The following is a 19112-nucleotide window of genomic DNA, read 5'->3' on the forward strand; positions in this document are numbered from 1 at the left end:
TTTTTAAATGAGCATTGGTCTTAATTTTAAAAGCTTTAGCTTTTCTTTCCAAGATAAATAATTTAGCTTTTTTTCCTTGTATAGAATTAATTCTATTTGATAACTCAGTTTTTACCTGTCATTGATTTTTCTGCACTAAGAAATGGAATAACATAATTTCTTTTTATAAAGGAAAAATTGATCTACTCCAGAATGACGCTACTTTGAGAATATCTGGGGAAAAAAATAAAAAATATCTAATTACAGTTTCCTAAAGAGGTAACTGAGAAAAAAATGTAGAGTTGAAGTAATTTGTAACTACAGTGCAAAGAACTCCAAAACATATTAAAGATCTATAAATATCCAGAAAAGTAGCTGCCTTGTTTCTTTCTTCACTAATCAAGTGCTTGAAGTAAGCATTTTTAATCTGTAATTGGTATTAAGGACATTCATCTAAAGGCTTAGCAAAAATTACAATAATATAATCACAGCAACACTGTAGGTTATTCCAAAGTCCCCTATGTGCTGTTTTCAGTGCTGTTCCCCCTCTTTTCTCCTCCTTAGACGATACAAAAAAAAAAAAAACCCCAAAAAACCAAAACACACCAACAAAAGAAAACCACCCACATTTAGAGATTATTTAAAGTAGAGCGCTTTACAACAGGTACAGTACCATATCGTGCCATAGCGTAGGGCAGCTTTATGTGAGCTAATCTAGGTAATTATAGGCATGTGAGCCTGACACCAGCTCTGGACAGAATAAATAGCTAATATGGTACTTTATTAAGGAAAAAAAAAAAAAGAAAAAAGGATGTGTAATTATTGTCAAGTAACAAGGATTTATGGTAACTAGACCCTATCAAACTAACTTGACATTTTTATGAGATTATAAATTTAGTGGAACAACGTAATGGAGATGTTGCAACTTAACCAGATTTGTGTGTGGCATTTGATATGGCACTGACATTTTGAATAAGAAACAAGAACACTATGAGATCAATGTTAGAAAGATTTAACTGATACGCTTCAAAATGCGATTCCCTAAAGTGAATCATTAAATGCCTGTTTTTCAAGGTGGTCTTGCAGTGATCATCTCCTAGCCCTATGTTATTCAAAATGTTTGTTAAAGGTCTGGAAGAAAGCATAAAGTAATTACTCAAATTTTTCAGATGGCACAAAATCTGGGGGAGTGGAAAATAGTGAAAAGTAACAGTCACTGAAAAAGGCACATGAACAGCTCGCTCAGCTGACATCAAACCATAATACGTATTCTAAACCAGCCAAAAATTAAGTCACACCTGTAGAAGTAAGGGCCATGCGTGCAGGAGGAAGGACTCTTTCCAGCTGAGGTTTTTGGGGGATGATTAGCTGACTTGGAACCCTCACGATGGCATTAAGGTTAAATTGTCTAATAAAACTGCTGGGTAGCAACATAAGTAAGTAGACTATATCACCTCTGTAGTTGGCACTGGTGGCATCAATCCTATAAACGTGCCTGGTTCTGATGTGTGAAATGTATTAGAAATGTTAAAAATTGATAAGAATAAAGCAGATAACTGAGCAAATGATTAAAATGAGGTTTCATTACTTCACTCTCAGAACATTCAAGGAAAGGATAAGATATAGCTGAATTTTAGTCTATGGAAACCAACATAAAGAAAGATAGGGCTCTTGATAGAAAAGGACAGTGGATAGAAACTGAAAACAGACAAGCTGAGACTGGACAGAAAATTTGTGCTAGAAATAGTGCACAGGCAATGTAATTAATCAAGAGGTTGTTTTTGTTTGTTTACTTCACCACTGGCTTTAAGTAAGGACATGTGCTTTCCTGAATCACATGTTCTCATTCAGAAATCTATTACTTCAGGAAAGGATCACTACTTATGTTACACAGGAGGTTAGGTGAAATGATTAGAACATTCCTTCTGCTTTTATATCTATGGATCACTTATTTCCCACCCATGCATCCCAATTAAATAATTCAACAGTGCATAGGTTTCCCTTAGTGCGTCTTTCAGACTTCATATTTTGTTCTTCAGCAGTTCTGGATTCCCAAACAATTCCATTGGACCAGAGAGGATCCTGAAATGCTATCACACACACCAGATTGCCTTAACAAATTATGCTTTGGGACACAACTGTTCATCATAGAAATAAAGGGAAAAAAATGGAACAACACAGAAATTGGAATATATGGAAAGAAGGTAAAACAAATGCTCCCATGTCTATGAAAGTTTTTGGAGGATCAAAGCCAATGCATGCTAAAAATCGCTTTTATAATTCATGTAATTTAAAAATAGAGTAGATCAAAGCAATTGTGTACAAGCTTGCATTTATCTCATTACATATGTGATTACAAATGTTATTGTGATTGATTAGAAGGCTCTCAAACATCTTGAAGATGACATTTAACAACACTACAAGATTTGTCTTAATATACTGTAAACTGTTGATTGTTTCAGTCATACATGTCATTCTTATGCATACATATGCATTCTTGTGTTTTTCTAGAGAATTTAGGTCAAGTAATTGACTTGATTTATTCATGATATAAAATTAATGATTAAGTCAGTACTATCTCTGCTCTATGGTTATTGAATTTTTTGTAAGAAATGTATGTACATTAAGTGCAGTTATAAACTTAAAAGTTGGATTGATTCTGGTCATTGTTCTGCTTAACTAGTTAGGCTTTTAAAGATTCCTCACAAACAATTTAGAAGCTTCTTTCGTTATGCAAGAGAAACTTGATTGGGAATGTCCAAATTGTTTCTCAGCTTCACCATGGAAGCGAAGATCAAGCCACAGCATTAGATGTGTTTAATAGGACAACTTAACATCGTGATTAAAACGGAGCCATTTTAATCTTTAATTTGGTGAATGCGTAGGTTTCTGAAGGGAAGAAAGTTTAAAATCAGAAAGTTCTCTGAAATTGTTTGCCTAATTGCTACCTCTGGCCCCTTCTTATATCACAAAATAGGAAAGATAGAGTAAAACTACAACAATGGGTCTGGTTTGCTCGTTACTTAACTTACATTTATGCTTTATTCCTTTTCCTTGTACCAGATTTACTTGCCATAACACTTGGCATAAGACAGTATTACAGTTCCTAAATAGTAAAAGTAATGGCCTCAGAGTCTCTGGTAAATGAAAACTACTCTGAAATTTGTCTTGTATGAAATTGAATAATTCTGTTCTCAAGTCTGGATAAAGAAGCTGTCATAATCTTACTTCACACATTGTATTACAGGAATTCTTATCTGAGATTTTAATTAGCACTCCTGTTGCATCATAGTCACTGTGAATTTTTTATTTTTTTTTTTTAAAGCATGTGATATCTGAACTAATCTCTAAGGCATAAGGCAAAGTAACATGGACAGCAACGAAATAAAAGAAATATGAAGTCATATTTTCTTGGTATTAAGAGACATCTCAGAATTTTTAAAATTACTTATAGTAATATTATGACATTGAAAATATTCTAATGGCTCCAAGGACAGACAGACAGACAGGGCTGCTTTCACAAATAACTGACCACATCACCGAAAACAAAGAACAATGAATAAATAACATAGCAATGTATTAGAGCCCTCGTATAATGAGAAGATAGTTCTTTAGTTTACTATATTGACATTTTGATAACATCATTAAGTTTACTACTTTACTCTTGATACTCCAACTGCTACAGAATTTATTTCTGTTCTCAGCTAAAACTGAGGTCTGAGCTGATCAAAGCAAAATGAGATTAGAAAGATGAAGCATGTTTCATCTGAATAGTGAGGTTCGAGAAGAACAGTTTTGGATGCTAGAAAGAAAAGGCATTTGGTAAGCTGCATATTTAGAGCATCCAAGCTGAACGCTATTCCCTTGATTTCCTAGTCCAGCCTATTCTAGATGAGCACAGATTCCCTGTGGAACAAATCAGCTATGAGTAGATTACATAATATTGCTGTCCTCAGTGCTAAACCTAATGATGGTAAACATGCAGGAGAAGGACAAACATTCATGATGCATCTTCAAAAATTCCCATATAATAAAATTGCAAGATTCAAATTACACAGGAGGAATGTGGGAAAATAACAAGAGAAGTTACATAATCAAAAAACATAACATGCTTCGTGTTGCAAAGTCTTTGTCCCAAACACACACTGGAACAATGATGCTACCATATAGTGAAATGCGACTGTTAGAAACCATGTATAACAACCATATATGAATCATCTATTTTCACTCCATTCTTTTTTAGTAAGTGACCAAAGTGGAAAATAAGTCTTTGCTCTGGACACAGGAGATTGCTACAGAGCTTGATTAGAAGGGTATACTGAAACATAAAGAAACTCAACACTCATGTGCTTCCATAAGTTCACAGAAGTCCTGTTGCTTCTTGTAGAAACACTTTGCTGAAACCTAATGTGGTTTTGAGACTGGAGAAGATATAAAAATGCTATTCAGTTATCATGATGATGGACAGTTGATGCAGTCTTCATCAGGAATGAAAATTTCAAGATAACAGTAGTGAGATATCACACTGGGATAGAAGCACGTTCATTTTTCCATTAAGATAATTTTCATGTTTCCTTATTCACAATGGCTTAAACCGTATCTGACCTATAATCCTGTTTAATGCTTCCAATATTGTTTCTGAGATTTTAAAGTCTACAGCAAGTATTTCAGCACATCAAGCGAGAATGTCAAGAACACATACAGGACGTTAACACTTTTTCCACAGGTTTCTAAAGTTCAAAACAATTTGCCCTATATTTTGCCTTAGAGACATGGCGACATCTTTCAGAAACTGATGCATTGTGGGACTGCTGTGGAGCTGATTCCTATGAAGTCACCATTTCAGTGCTTTACCGAGGTGTTACGGCTCTGTCTCTGCCTACCTATGAGAAGTGCCACATCATTTCTGTGGCTTTTGGTGACTTTTATATAGCAGGAGTCAATGAAGAAAAAGAAAACATAATAGCATTTTTATACACAGAAGTAGAAAAACCCTCTTTATAATCAGAAATTCACTTCATTGGATGATAAACAGAAAATGTTCTGTATGTATTTTGGAGAACTGTAGAAGTCTGAGCTTAATAAGAACACTTCTTCAGTAAGTAAACACTTCTTCAGTTTGTAAACCACTTACTAACAAACCTCAACTCTCACCTACCAGTAAAGCCTTCATACACTTTTATGGGTCTGTGAAACTCTAACTACGGTGCTGCTCTGCACTGAACAAAGCAACCTCTGGCTACCTAGCTAAGTGACAAAAATTCAGTTCAAGCTATTCAACTATGTAACTAAAGCTATGTAACTAAGTTATGCTCGTGTGATAGCAGTATCTGGAATTTCAGAAAACCATGCCTGTTTCTATAGCCTTTGGGCTACCATTCTCAAAGAATACAGAGTATTACAAGAAAAGGAACTAAGAAAGAAAAGCAAGCAAATATGTCTGAAAACCCAGAGCCTGGAGCACTGCTGGTGCATTCAATCATTTCTCCAGAATAAGTGTCTACCTGCACAGCTATATACAGCGCTTCCGGCTGAACGTGTTTTGAGACAGCTACCAAAGTACAAGGTTCTGCCTCATTTAGTGAATGGTCCTGGTTTGCGAAACAGCTCAAAATACTCCAATGTAATCCACATTTAAAATGTGCCAGTGTGAATCAGCTAAAGTCAACCTTTCCATTTTCTAATTAATATACTTGAAGTTTGTTATAAAAGTGATTTGAGTGTTCCACAATTGCAGTAACATACATGTCCACACCAACGTCATCCTTTTGGAGCTGTATAAGTTCAGAGTGAATGTATTATTTCTGATAGACTGTAAATAATGTGGAAAAAAAAATAACGTAAAAAAAACCCCATTGAGCTCTACTTTGGACACCATGTATTTTGTTCACTATTTCTCAAAACACTGGGCACTTCATTTTGCTTCATAAATTAGTCTAACATTAAATCTCTGAAAGAAACACTGCTTGTTATCTTTTCAAAATCCACATTCTCTGTTTAGACCCCATTTTCAACTGTGTTTGTAAGCTTTTGTATTTCTGCATAGAGCACACAACTTCTCAAGAGCCTATTAACCCAGACTATGGGGTAACAGCCTATAATTGAAAAGAGCATGAAGAAAACCTGTGGGAAAGTCCCCCAGACAGCACAGGGGGCTGATATCCAGTGTTCCAAGTTCTCCAATTTCTCAGTCAGCAGTCATATTTTAAAATGTTAGTTGAAATATTTACCTTTTATAATTATTTCTCTTGCATATGTTTTGCTCATAATTATGGACTGTAACAATAAAGCATCACAAAATACTTTGGTTTTCACTCCAAGCTCAAAAGAAGTTGGAGTCACAAATAAAGCACATAGAGTATACCACATGAAAATTTAAGTTCAGTTTCATTTATGTTGAGCAAACTCTCAAAAATTAATCAGAAACATTTCATATTTGTGAGCACATTGGAAGATATACTGAATCACAGTGCATTTATCACTAAGATATTCATTATAACTTTTGGCAATCATTTACAAATTTTAACTAAATTGAAATTTGATTTTTATCATTGTCTAGTGTTGTCAACTACTCTATTTTCATATTTGCAACCAAAAGAATTAAAGCCTGTAATTTCTGGCAAGGGACTAATTTTATACCAAAATACATACAAATTAGTATTTTCGGAAAACACACATTGCCTCTTGAAGGTATGTTGCAAACTGGTGTTTATGAGAACTGGAAACCAATGAAAAGCAATTTTTAAGCAAAACATTTGTGTCTTGAGGGCAAAATAATGGAGGAATCTTTTTTCTTTGCCTAAACAGTAGCGTTTGCAGTTTGTTGATAACTGACAACTAACAGTCTAAAAGCTTGTTCCTTACCCATCACAGTAAAGAAGCAGGTACACTGTGGAGCTATTACAGACAGACAAAATATAATTGCACAAACTTTTTCATGACAACGCAAAATGAATACTTAATCATAAAGTGTAACTTAATCTCCCAAAGAGTGTAATAGCCAAGAAAAGCTTAGAGGTTTCAACTTGTGAATTACTGAAGGTTACTTTTTCTCTTTTCCAAGGACATATGATGCATTCATGAAAGTCACACAAGCATGAAGTTCATTATTGAATTAAAAAGCCAAAATCCTCTGCTGAATTTCTTTCGTCTATTTTAAAGGAGAATTAAAAAAAGAAAAAAAAAAAAAAAGCCAGATTTCACATGTAACAGAAAGGAAGTTCAGCCAATTCACAGGCCCATTTTCAGAGGAAAGATGAAAGTAGTCCCTAACTTCTGCAGACCGTTAATTCTGCCTCCAGATGCCAGTACCTAGATGACATTGGCGAAGAGATGCAAGTGGTCTAGCCCAGGCCTAGCTATGTCTTTCTTTGCTTTTGTGGTGAGGTTTAACCATCTGGCTGCAGATAATCTCAGGAGCCAGCAGGAGGTTTTATATCTGTAGCACATATGAGATTTGGGAACAAATGGATGACACCAAGTCACTATGACTTCAGGTAGGAAAAATGCTGGGAATAGGCACAATACAGACAGCCTGTTTTACCAGAGCAAGAGAGGGAGTGACAAATCCTAGAGGGGATCCCTCCTAGCAGAAGCCCAAAAGCTGCGAGACCTATTTCTGACGGCTGTGCATGGAGACAGCTATAAATCCCATGCTGTTAACACAACCACCTGTTGTCAAAAGTTAGGCAAAATATTTCCTGACATCATCTGTGGCTAAGCAGGAGAAACCCATGGAACCACATGGATGCGCCACTTCACAACTGTCTTGCTAAGAAAGGTAGAGAAGACTACAGCAGAAGAGGCACTTACAGTGTCCCAATCTGCAAGTTTTTGATGAATAGCATCCTTTCATATGTACAAAGTTTTGCGTTTGTCTTAAAAAGCTGTGTCCAGAAGGAACACCTCAAATTAAGCTTTTCCCTGTGAAGGAAGTACCTCTTAGACCTCTTTAGTATTAAACACTATTGAACAATACCTAACACATGAAAAGATATAAGTATGCATAAGTAATGTTTTCAAAAATCCTCATTTTTAGGAATTTGAGAGGTCTATGCTGCTTCTTACTCAGGCTTTTCACTGATGTCACTTTGAGAAACACTTAAAGTAAACAACAGCATGTGGAAGAACAGATTGTGAAGTAATCAACAGTGTGAAGAATCTGCTTCTTTGGACAAAGCCTGAAAATCTGATATGAAAGATCTGATATGAAAGATGACACAGAAATTTGAAGGTTTCAGGGCATTGATATATACACAATAATTATAAAATAAGCTTTGACATAAAAATTTAAGTATTACATTCTACATTTAATCCATGCATACTTGGATATCCAAGAGTTCTACTTCAGTGAAAGAGATGACATAAAATGATTTCCTCCTTCATTCCAAGGAGGAACTGACCAAGTTCCCCCTTTTTGCTAAATACTGGAGATACATCATCTGATGCTGAACAGCTTGTTTGAAGCGTACTTTACATGTCAGTTTACATTAATATCTGCAATTCTAATATGGTTCGAATTGCTACAAACAATTATTCTTGTAAGTGCCACAGTACTTGCAGAAACATAACAAAAACTTACCGCTATGTTTCCATTGCACCTTTTGGACTGGCAAACACCTCTTATCCGGTTGGGAATCAGCACATCATCCCAGCAAGATGGGCCCTTCAAAATAAAACCAAAGCATATAAGCAAACACAGATGTCGGGTTTGTTGCCGCTTTTCCTACCCCCATTTCTTTCAGACTTTAGCTAGACAGCTTTATCATGTATATGCTGAAAGAGTCCTGTCAGATTATAAGACAATATTCATCAATAAAGCTCAGTCTCTGAGAAGACATACAGCCCCTGCATCCTGAGGTCAGAGTTGTGAATAGGAGTCAAACAGGAGGTACGTTTTCTCAGCTTAAGACAGGGACCGACTTAATTACGATTAAAAATCTATGAAGACCCCTCTTCTGGTTCAACACTGTTTACACCTTGGCCTGCAGCTGACTACGGGGAAAAAGGGAAAAAACACAACAGTTGGAAGTAGAATACACAGTTAGAAAGACTGGAGCATAACACAAAGACTAGTTAAACAACAAAATAGAGAAGAGCTACTTTATTAAATGGCTCTACCTTCACTGAAATCTGTTTCTGCTTTCATGGGCTGCTAATGTGAGTTTTGATAAAGTTTGATGTAAATAAATCAGACTTCTTGTTGCCAAATAAAGCCTTCATCTAACTGTAACAAAATGAAATGAAAATGTGAAGTGAGGATTGTTAGTAGATTCCTGGACATTTACATTAGCTCCAATATTTGTCAGTCATTGTTAATAAAAAAAAAAAACCAAAACCACCAAACCAAAACCATAAAAACCCAGAAAGAAAATGAATAGAAAATCCTTTGCCAACTTTGGTATGACTTTTTGAATATAAACAGTTCATTTATGAGTGTACTACAAAACACAGAGTATATTTAAAGATTAAAAATCAGTATTATTGATCTTTCACAACAGCAAAATAGCATGGTTAACAGGATGATCTATCAAAGAAGAATATTTATGTATATGGAATATACAGGAACATTTATAAAAATATTTCTCAGCACATGAAAAGTTTAAATGATGCTAGCTTAAGTCTTCTCTTCTAATATTACTCTCACACCAAAAAATATTTAATTTGTAGACAATAAAAATTAGTCTAAGAAATAAATATGAAGCTTACACATATCCATATACGTACCAGAAATAAATAAGAAGATACCAATAATTAAAATATTCACTACTTGGATTACTCATGTGTTTAGGTTAGTGTCACTACTCAGACATAACAGGAGAACTTCACCCAGAAGAGAAGTTATGGCAGTCAAGACATTTAACTGCATTAGTGAAATTAGCGCCTACTTAAATCACAGCTGGATTTCAATGTAATCCAGTACCACATCTAGATCCATCTCCATTTTACTTCTGTATGAGGCATTTCTGCAGCATCGTGCAGACTTGGCTGAGACAGATTTGAACTAACTTAGTAGTAGGAACCGAGCTAGAAAAGGTTGTTCCAGCCTATCTGAAAAGTTGAGTAAAACAGCTTAGTTTGTGCTGAGCTCTGCTCTCTACCATCATAGCTAAAGTGCTGGCATTTGAGAGAAGTAAAAAAGCTTGAACATGTATAAGTTGTATTGCAGGCAGACACAGGGGTGACTAGCAGTAGATTTGATTCTTTAGGAGAAAAACAGCTGCAGTGTATGAAGTATATGCTTTACTTGAAACTGTGAAAAAAAAACCCAAACAAACAAACTTGAATTCATTTTTTAAAACATTTAAAAAAAATAATCAAGTTTCCTATCAATTATTTAGTGAATTTTGATGTCCTTCAAAACTTTAGCTTTCTTGAGATTTTGCACAAAGAACAACACAGCCTGTTCAGAGGTTGCATAAAGAACCCTCTCCTTTTAACTGTTTTCCACTCAGTAGTTGAAAGTTTCATTCAATGCTCCCCCATTTATTTATTTTTCCCAATGCCACCAATGATTGTGCAGATCTCTAACGCACCTCTCACAGTAGTTTACTTTCCAGAGAGAAAAGTAATCTAACTGTTCCTTACCTTTGATCAACTTTTTACTCTCTTGGTAGGTCTTCCAATTCTACTTTATCTTTTTAGATTGTGAGAAACATCACACAATATACAAGACTTATTTATGTGCTGGACTAGTGAATGGGAAGATGGGGGGGTCTCTGAATCTGTTCTTTATTTCTTTCATAAATAATTATTAAAATGGGATTTACTTTGCTGACGGTTACTAAGCACTGAGGCAGTATTTTGGTGGAATTATCTATCATAGCTCCTAGGTCTCATTCCTGAATGTAAGTTATCCAATATGCCTATATAAACTTTAGGTTTATTTTCCCAGTGCATATCACTTAATATTAACATACATTGAATGCCATCTGCCACGTCCCCAGCAGACGAAGTGTGCATCCTAATGTCCACAGAGGGGCTTCTAGTAGGTACTTTCCAGGTTCCTCCATACTGAACACACTGGTTTGTTCCCGAGGATGAACCAGCTGCATTACCTCATCTTCTCCAAGTGTTTCTTTTATATAGCAATTATCTCTTTGACTTGTACATGTTCTGCTCCTGTTATACTTTAAAAGGACTCAGTAAGAGTTTTTCTGCTGTTTGTGAGTTACAAACTTTTTTTGCTTGCCTAGTTGCATTTTTATATTTAAGGTGCCAGAACTACGTGTTTGTTTTAGTTTGCTGGGGGAGTGGAGGTTGTTTTGTTTTAATTTATCTCACTATTCATTTTACTAATTTTTTCTGAAAGATGTATCTTTGATTCCAATAACCTCCTTTTTTTCTTTTCACCACCACAATTTAGTCATCCTAGCTTCTGTTCAGTCCTCCTTAAATTTCTGCACACATAATCTTTGATTTCAGTACAATTTCCATGTCTGCTCCAAAGATTTAACTCTTTTCAGCTGTCCCATCTTGCTGCTTCTCAACAAGCACCCTTACTTTTATGTAACATCTCTTTTTAAAAATTAAGCTCAATACTTGCATCTTTATCAGATTTTGGGAAGTTGCTGAACATAAGTGTATTACAGTCATTGCTAAAGAATAGGTCTTTGTTACTAACATTACAAACCAGGTCCTCTGCATTACCTTCTCATGAATGTTCTTTGATCAACTTTTCCCCTAACACAACCTTACAGCATCTAAAAGTTTACTCTTGGGATCATGGTTTGACATGATACTTAACTGATTTATATGAAAGCAATTTAAATATCCTATTATCATCATTTTTCCCATACTTTCAAGCTTTTGATGTTCCCCAGCATGTTAGACTCTCTATCATCATGTGGTCCAATGGCTGTTAATGGGTGTCTCATTTTTTCCCTTTTCAGGCTGAGAATTTCACTCCGTAAGGATACTGTGTAACTCACTGACTTGTTAAAGACAAATAAGACTAACAAATTAATGTTTCCTTAACATCTGTTCCTCTTCCTTCATATTCAAATTTGTTAGTATACATTTATTAGAACATTTATTTTTCCAATTTAGAGGAATTCAGTAGGTTTGTATATCTTTGGATAATCCTTACATAATTTATGATCGGGAAGAGGATACTAGAAAAAAAAGAGTGAAAAATAAGAAGTAAGTGTGCTTTATAAAGTTTTGGGGGTGGGGAGGGGATGAGGACATGGGGGAACACTCATAAAAAAAAAAATCCCTAAAAAACCCCAAATGCACCCAACAAAACCCACTCAAACCCCAAGCACAACCACTTTTTCCTGGTCCTGATAATAACATGACGAGTAAATCTTCCTGTTACTTCACCCCTGCATGATTAATATGAGACCCTCAACGTTAATGATGCTATGCTACTATATGCACAAAAATAGAGTCACAAGATTGCTATATAATAAGATAATTTAAAACAGTCTAGTAGAAGCAGTTCCACAGGTATATGTTATCAACTCTGGTACTAATGATCTTGATTTCATAAGAAGAAAATTTCAAGCTAATTTTTTTTAAAGGAATTAATTCTTTAACTTCACTGAAATTATTTCAGGAGAAAAATTCCCAAGTATTCAGTAGTTCGCAGGCCTAAGTCTACAATCACAAAAACGTAAGGCAGCACAGAAATTCTTAAGCGAGAAAGAAAACATGAGTAGAACTGTCTATAATGTTCCTTTATAAAGGATTTGAAGCAGCATCTCTATATTGATTATGCCAGTCTTATAGTAGTTTAGAAATAAGAAGCTGATTTGCAAAATATAATTAAGAAAGCATCCTTAAAGAAACCAGAAAAGAAAGGAACTGATACAGTATCAACTACTGTTAGTTAGAACTCAACAACTACAACTAGCACCGAATCAGGTCCAAATATGCTTAACATGGCAACATCTTCTTATTTATTAATAGTAACAACAACTGTGTGAATTTTGTGGTCACCTTTTAAGGTCTTACCTACAAGGGAAAGCTAGTGTGCTATATGGCATGGTGTGAACTCACAGTGCTCTCGCTCTCTGCAATAATTTCCTCTTGACATTTCTCATGCACACAAGAGTACTTTTTTGCATGAAGCAGCTTTCTGTTTGAAATAAAAATACGTCATCTTCTACTTAAGGCATGCTAAAAGCACATACACGGGGAACTAGTAGCACAGTCCCATACTATAGGCAACTACTCAGCTGTTCACTCGCACTGTAGGTTGTTACCTCCTATCTTTTCCTTCATAAAAAAAACCCATCCTATCCAACACTTTACATTAACTCTTACGACGGCCATAAAACCCATAAAGTCAGATGCATTTAACTCTTTTGATAACATTAACCAGACCAAGCTTTAAGTCAACAGTGTTTTCTTTTTTCTAGCAAGTGTTAGCTCAAGTTCTTAAAGGACAAATTAATCCAGAAGGAGAAGTCCAAGAAGGATTTACAGAATATCGTGAGTTTGTGCCTGTCTGGCAGTAAGGTACGGGGGGAGGAAAAAGGAACAGAAAATAAAACCCAAACAAAACCCCCTACAAAATTCTATGCCTCACTTTCCAAATTTGTAAGTAGTGGAAAATCTCCTTTCCCACATTAGTGCTTGGCATTCTTCACGGTCATATTTTATTATTAATGATAATGTAATACACTTCTAAAAGATTTAGTGTGCTGGGAATTTTGGTTTTCCACCTTGAAAAAAAAGAAATCGAGAGACATTTGTCCTTGAGAAATATTGTGTATTCAAATTGTTAATGCTTCTTCAGCGACAGCGCTACTAAACGTCATTCCTATAATTGCGTCAAAATAAAATTAGGAATTCTGGTGAGATAAACACTTGGAAAGGCAATTTTTGTATCGTTCTTTCTTGAGTCTAAGAAAAGCCTGTCGAACTGCAGGCCAGCCAATCACTTGTGGTGTTACACTGCATGTTGTAGTGTTTATAATTATTAGTTTTCATTAATCAAGAACACACTGTGAGAAGAACAAAGCCTTCTGATTGTGAGATTAAAGCAACTGCCTGACTTGAACACAGCCAAATGGCTCCCAGAGAAAGCTATGCATTAACATGGATATATCAGAGAAGACTTTTCTGGTGTATAAATCGGAAAACGACAGAATAAAGAAAGAAATAGAAAGAACACCAGTATATCATCAAATAGAAAAAGTCATGTCAAAAGTAGTTGAGTATCTCCCAAATAACCAGCTATGGGTGTATGGCAGTTGTTCCTTCCCTTTTTGAGGGGAAAAACAGGAAAAAAGTTGGCAAATGGCATATTAAATTGGAACTGAAGCTCCTATGCAGTATATGAAGAACATGGAGCATTGAGCTGCTTTTTCAGTGTATGAGGTAAGTACTGGAAACCTGCGTACATTCCACCAGTATATTGTACTGGTGCCCAGTACAGAGGACCGTACACTCTACTCTCAGTGTACTTTCTATCCAATAGCCAAGATCTGATTTTGTATTGTAGAACCACAACTGAATTTCAGTCAATGACCACTTAAACAAAACAAAAAAAATATCTCTGAGAACAGAAATAGTATCTAGAGATCTCAGATGACAAATTATTAAAAATGCAGTTGCTGACAGAACTGTTGACCTGTAAAGCCAGGGAAAGGTCAGAAGCAGAGGTCAGCAGTAGAAACCAGTGATTCATCAAATGCTTTGAATCATTTAAAAGGCTGGAAACTATCCATGTATTCAATGCTTTGTATTTTCCCTGCTTTATATTCTCCCCCAGTGAACAATATGCAGCAGAATATCATTAAAACACATCTTTGTACCTGCTAATATCTACATGAGAGACATTAATCATGAAAATGCTGAGCAAATGACCCAACCAAGGGACAAGTATTAATGCAGAAGGGTTTTAAAAATAATGTAAGAAATAATTTCAGGTACTTGCGAGGGTTTAAAAATCAGCCTACAAGCCACCGAAAAAGTGCTAAATCTAATGCAAACCATGTGTGCGCTCAAGACTCCTTGCAAAATGATGGCTATTGACCTTTCTACATGAGAGTATTAGAAGAGCTAACCATTGTATGGTGACCCCTTAGTGCGATTTTAGTATCTTGAGGCAATAGGACAAAAAAGCTCACCAAAATGGTAGGATTACTTAATAAGTTTGATTTCCTTTTTGCCACTTTGTAACAGGGGTATCCACACCAAGCTACCACAATTCACTGCTTCCAGTACCAGTACACACCGACAACTCTGTCCTCCAGACATAATAGGAACCAAATGTATTCTGATGGTAAACATACATATGCAAACACAGTTTAACACAGGGGATGAATATTACATGAACAGCAATAGATCCCACCTACTGTCACAATTCTAATCCACCCTAGCAGAGATTATACAATCCTTTTACTGTTTTTTTCCTTCTACTCTTCTCAATGCAAGTTTGAGCTCACTTTCACAATACGAGTACTTGAACCCAGAGAAACAATTTTTTAAGGGAACACTTATTTTCCTTCAACAGCATAGACATTTTTACTAAATAATCAAAGCTACTTGCCTCAGCACCACCCGACTAAAGCTCGTCTGCTTCTCCATAACCTAGCACCATCCAAGATTTTTATTCTTATTATGCTACCTCTATAATATTTCAGAGCAAGTGACTTGCAAGATGACTACAGAGAGGCAGATTCTGGAGGCTCATGAATGTCTCAGAACTGATGGGCAAGGCTGGAGAAGGGTCAGCAGTTGCCCAGTTCCTTGGGGAATTATCAAAGACTAGAGTGTGTGAAAACGTAAAGGAACGGGGCTTTTTCTTGGATAGACAAACTGGTATTGATTAAGCCTGATGTTAGTACTGGTAAACCAGTGGATTCATACTTTTTCTCAGCATCCCCAACCCACAACATGATTTGGTCTTCATGTTCCACACTTGTCGTTTGAATGGCATTGCTGAATGCTAGATTATTTCTTCTGAGCATCGTACGGATAGAATGCATTCAAATAAAAGCTTTCATCCTCTTTTATTAGCACAGTAATGGAGAAGAAAAAATAAGACTTTTAGATACACCAATCCACATGCTATAAGTTCTTAACAGGCTTAATTTAGGAGAGCAATCCGATCATCTTTTGAAGCACTTATTAAGAACAATCTAGCTGTTACGTGAGCGATGCTCAATTAGAGTCAGTAGAAGAGATTCGTATGGCACATTTTGAATAGCAAAGAGATTGGAGATCTCATTTCAATTTAGAAGAAATAAATCTATTTGAATCACAACATTCACGTAGAGCTCCATATTTATTTCAGCATTCTTTATCTTGACAATTATGAATACAACTAGACATTATTTATTTAATAAGACACTTGCTACATTTCTACAGAATGCTCAGATATCACATAGACATTATTTTTTTTCCCAAGTACAACTCTGAACAGTAGTAGCTAGTTTAGCACAAAATGCATTTCTCCAAATGCCCAAAGCACAGACTAACAGCATCCACCACCAGAGAGAGAAGGTAAAAATAAAGTTTATAAAAGAGATTACTGGCGGTAAAAACTGCCAGATTGGCAACCTTTATGACCAAAATCCTCTGCTTAGCCACAAAGCTTATCACAAAGGCAGAGGTAATTAAAGCTTACCCACAGACCTGCAAAGGCTACTTCTAGCAGTGAGAGTAATTTTTTTTTTTTTTGCAAAACTATTTATTTTTTTGACATTTCTGCCAAGAATGATACCAACTGACTAGGATATAGGTGATAGGATACATGAATGTAACCATAGGCAACTCGTAATTTATTTAATAAAACAGTGGAGTTCTTCTATCCTACATCCCACATTTAAATAAATGCTACTGTGAATGACGTGACTTGGCATGCCATACCAGAGTATCACTAACAGTGACTGCTACAGCACACTTCACTGCAGGTAAAACTAACCAATTTACGATGGACTGACTTTGACACGGAATCTCCCATAGAGCAAGGAGCACAGTATGGAAAAAGACTACTACATTAGTCTGGGGGCTATTTTAAAAAAGGGTTTGTGCAATAGGAATGGGAGGACTGCAGTTAACTGCTTAGTCTACACAGCACATTAAAGAATCCATCAGAAGAAATCTTTTGGTTAATATTGACTTTGGTCATTAGAGCAATCAATAAAGCACATGGATAGTTTTATTCATATGAGAAATAATACCGAAGCAGAGTTAATCACATGTTTTAAGTTTTTGAGGGATTGAACCTACTGGTTTGATTTATAATGGTATCTTAGACATGAAATTTTCCTTTCACAGTGCCCAGCCTAATTAGTAAATTGTCAGTTTTATGTCAATAGTTATAACTCTTTCAAAATGAAGTAGTTGACAATTTGCTGAACTGCTTGCAGTTGTGCAATTAAGAAGACTTCCTGCATGCTAGTTATTTCAAATCAAAGATCAGAGAATCGAAACTGTAACTGAAAATGCAGGTAAGTATAGTAAAAATAATTTCCATTGTTATTTTATTGATCGTTACTTTTTCTTTTTTATCAGAGGTACCTTTAAGAAGAAAAAAAAATAAAAGAAAACCTGCTAATAAGCTGTTTTTAATAACTTCTGGTCTTTCTTTTCTTTCATATTGTATTACAAGACATGGATTTGCAAGAGTAATCCCACTGATCTCAACTAAATAATGAAGGCTTACACAAAGACATCCAAGATAAAGGTCTCCAGAGTCACCTCTTCATCAGTAATATTTTACAACGTGCATTGTGCTGCCAGCACAAACAATTTTTATATAACATAAGCAAAAAAACTGATTCATAATGTGCTTTTGGACACTTCCCCACCAAAAAAGGGGCAAAATGGGAATAAAAGGAATTCAAATGCAACAACCACAACTGAGAAATTGAACTAAACACAGTCCTGCTGTTGCTATACTGCTTGAGAGGAATGTAGTTCAACATTAGTCTCAAAAGAGAGAGCGAGAACTAAGAAGTGGATGTAGATTCTCCTTAAACAACTAACCAAATACCATTCAAATAATCTGTCAGACTAATGATTTCTAACCTATAAATGCAAAATATTTTCCTCTCTGTCTGGATGGCATTAAATGCTTTTTCAAGATTGCAGGAAGAAAACAGAACTGGAGAAAATATCTGTAATTCTCTAAACATGCCATGTATCTACTGTGTCCATTGAAATGGCAGCATTAAGACCCTCTGGCTTCAGTAGCCATTACTGCTGTGGTGACTTTTCAGTGGTCTTCCTGATGGGAAGCGGGCAGATGGTTGCCAGCCCAGGGAACTCACAGACGGGAGAAATCAAAACCTCAGAGGCACATCCCTCTTCTGGGCCCAGCTGAGCATGCCCCAACAGGACCAAGAATGCTTGTTTGAGCTACAGCTCTCTACATTAAAAACATTCATCTATGTTTTATGGACTTTTGGCTGAGATCAGAAAGTGTAAAGGCTATTTTCAAAGTCTACCTAAAATACTGCTTCTGTTCCTATCCTTTCCACTCCCAAATCATAGTTACAAGCCGTAAACTGACTAAATGTGTATTAAAACTTAACTCGTACGTCAGCTTTTTCTACAATGGCAGCTGCCCACAGCACATGGATTTTGTCCCACGGGACTTTCGGGGCTGTGAGGAGCAGCCCCAGGGCACCGCCAGGGCCTGGGTTGTGGGGAGGCAGCCTCTCCCCAAGCCCCACCAGCGTGCAGGGGAGGGGGAAAAGGGGCTGCTGGGGCTGGGCTGCACAGGCCTGCTGAGGCCTGTTCTGTGCCTTCAGAGCCTGGACAGACTTAGCACAAGTTAAAAAAAAAAAAAAAAAAAACAACCAAAAAACCAGTTATTAGTGTAAGGATAAGCTATTCCTAACCACACAAGGAGGTGACCCCTTTGAGTCATAAAGCTCCAGGGAAATGTCAGCCATTCAGAGGTGAAGCACCTTCAGGATCTGGTAGCAAATGCTTATGTCTTTCACTTTTCCATAAGCGGGTGGTAGGGTTAAAATTCATTAAACATATTTTATATATGAAAACATGCTGGTGATTCTGTAACTCACAATTAATAGGGATTACACTGAACTTTTCCTTCCTTAAGGAACATCTTTCAGAACAGGGTAGGTAGAAGATATATTTTCTGTGTGAAGGAATTTTTTTTTCCAGTTATAACTATAATTTCATGTTGAATGTGAAACAATTTAATC

General features: G+C 36.0%; 1 protein-coding gene across 1 annotated transcript in view; it reads right to left on the reverse strand.

Moving 5' to 3' along the window:
* PARK2 (parkin RBR E3 ubiquitin protein ligase) overlaps positions 1-19112 on the reverse strand; it is a gene marked incomplete at both ends in the record, with an annotated part of 403868 nt that overhangs the window by 292324 nt on the left and 92432 nt on the right. The window contains one exon of the mRNA XM_009885674.1: positions 8561-8644. Within this exon, the coding sequence (XP_009883976.1) occupies positions 8561-8644 (84 nt within the window). The remainder of the gene's footprint in view (positions 1-8560; positions 8645-19112) is intronic.

Source organism: Charadrius vociferus, unplaced genomic scaffold, assembly GCF_000708025.1.
Source record: "Charadrius vociferus isolate BGI_N301 unplaced genomic scaffold, ASM70802v2 scaffold995, whole genome shotgun sequence".
Taxonomy (NCBI): Eukaryota; Metazoa; Chordata; class Aves; order Charadriiformes; family Charadriidae; genus Charadrius; species Charadrius vociferus.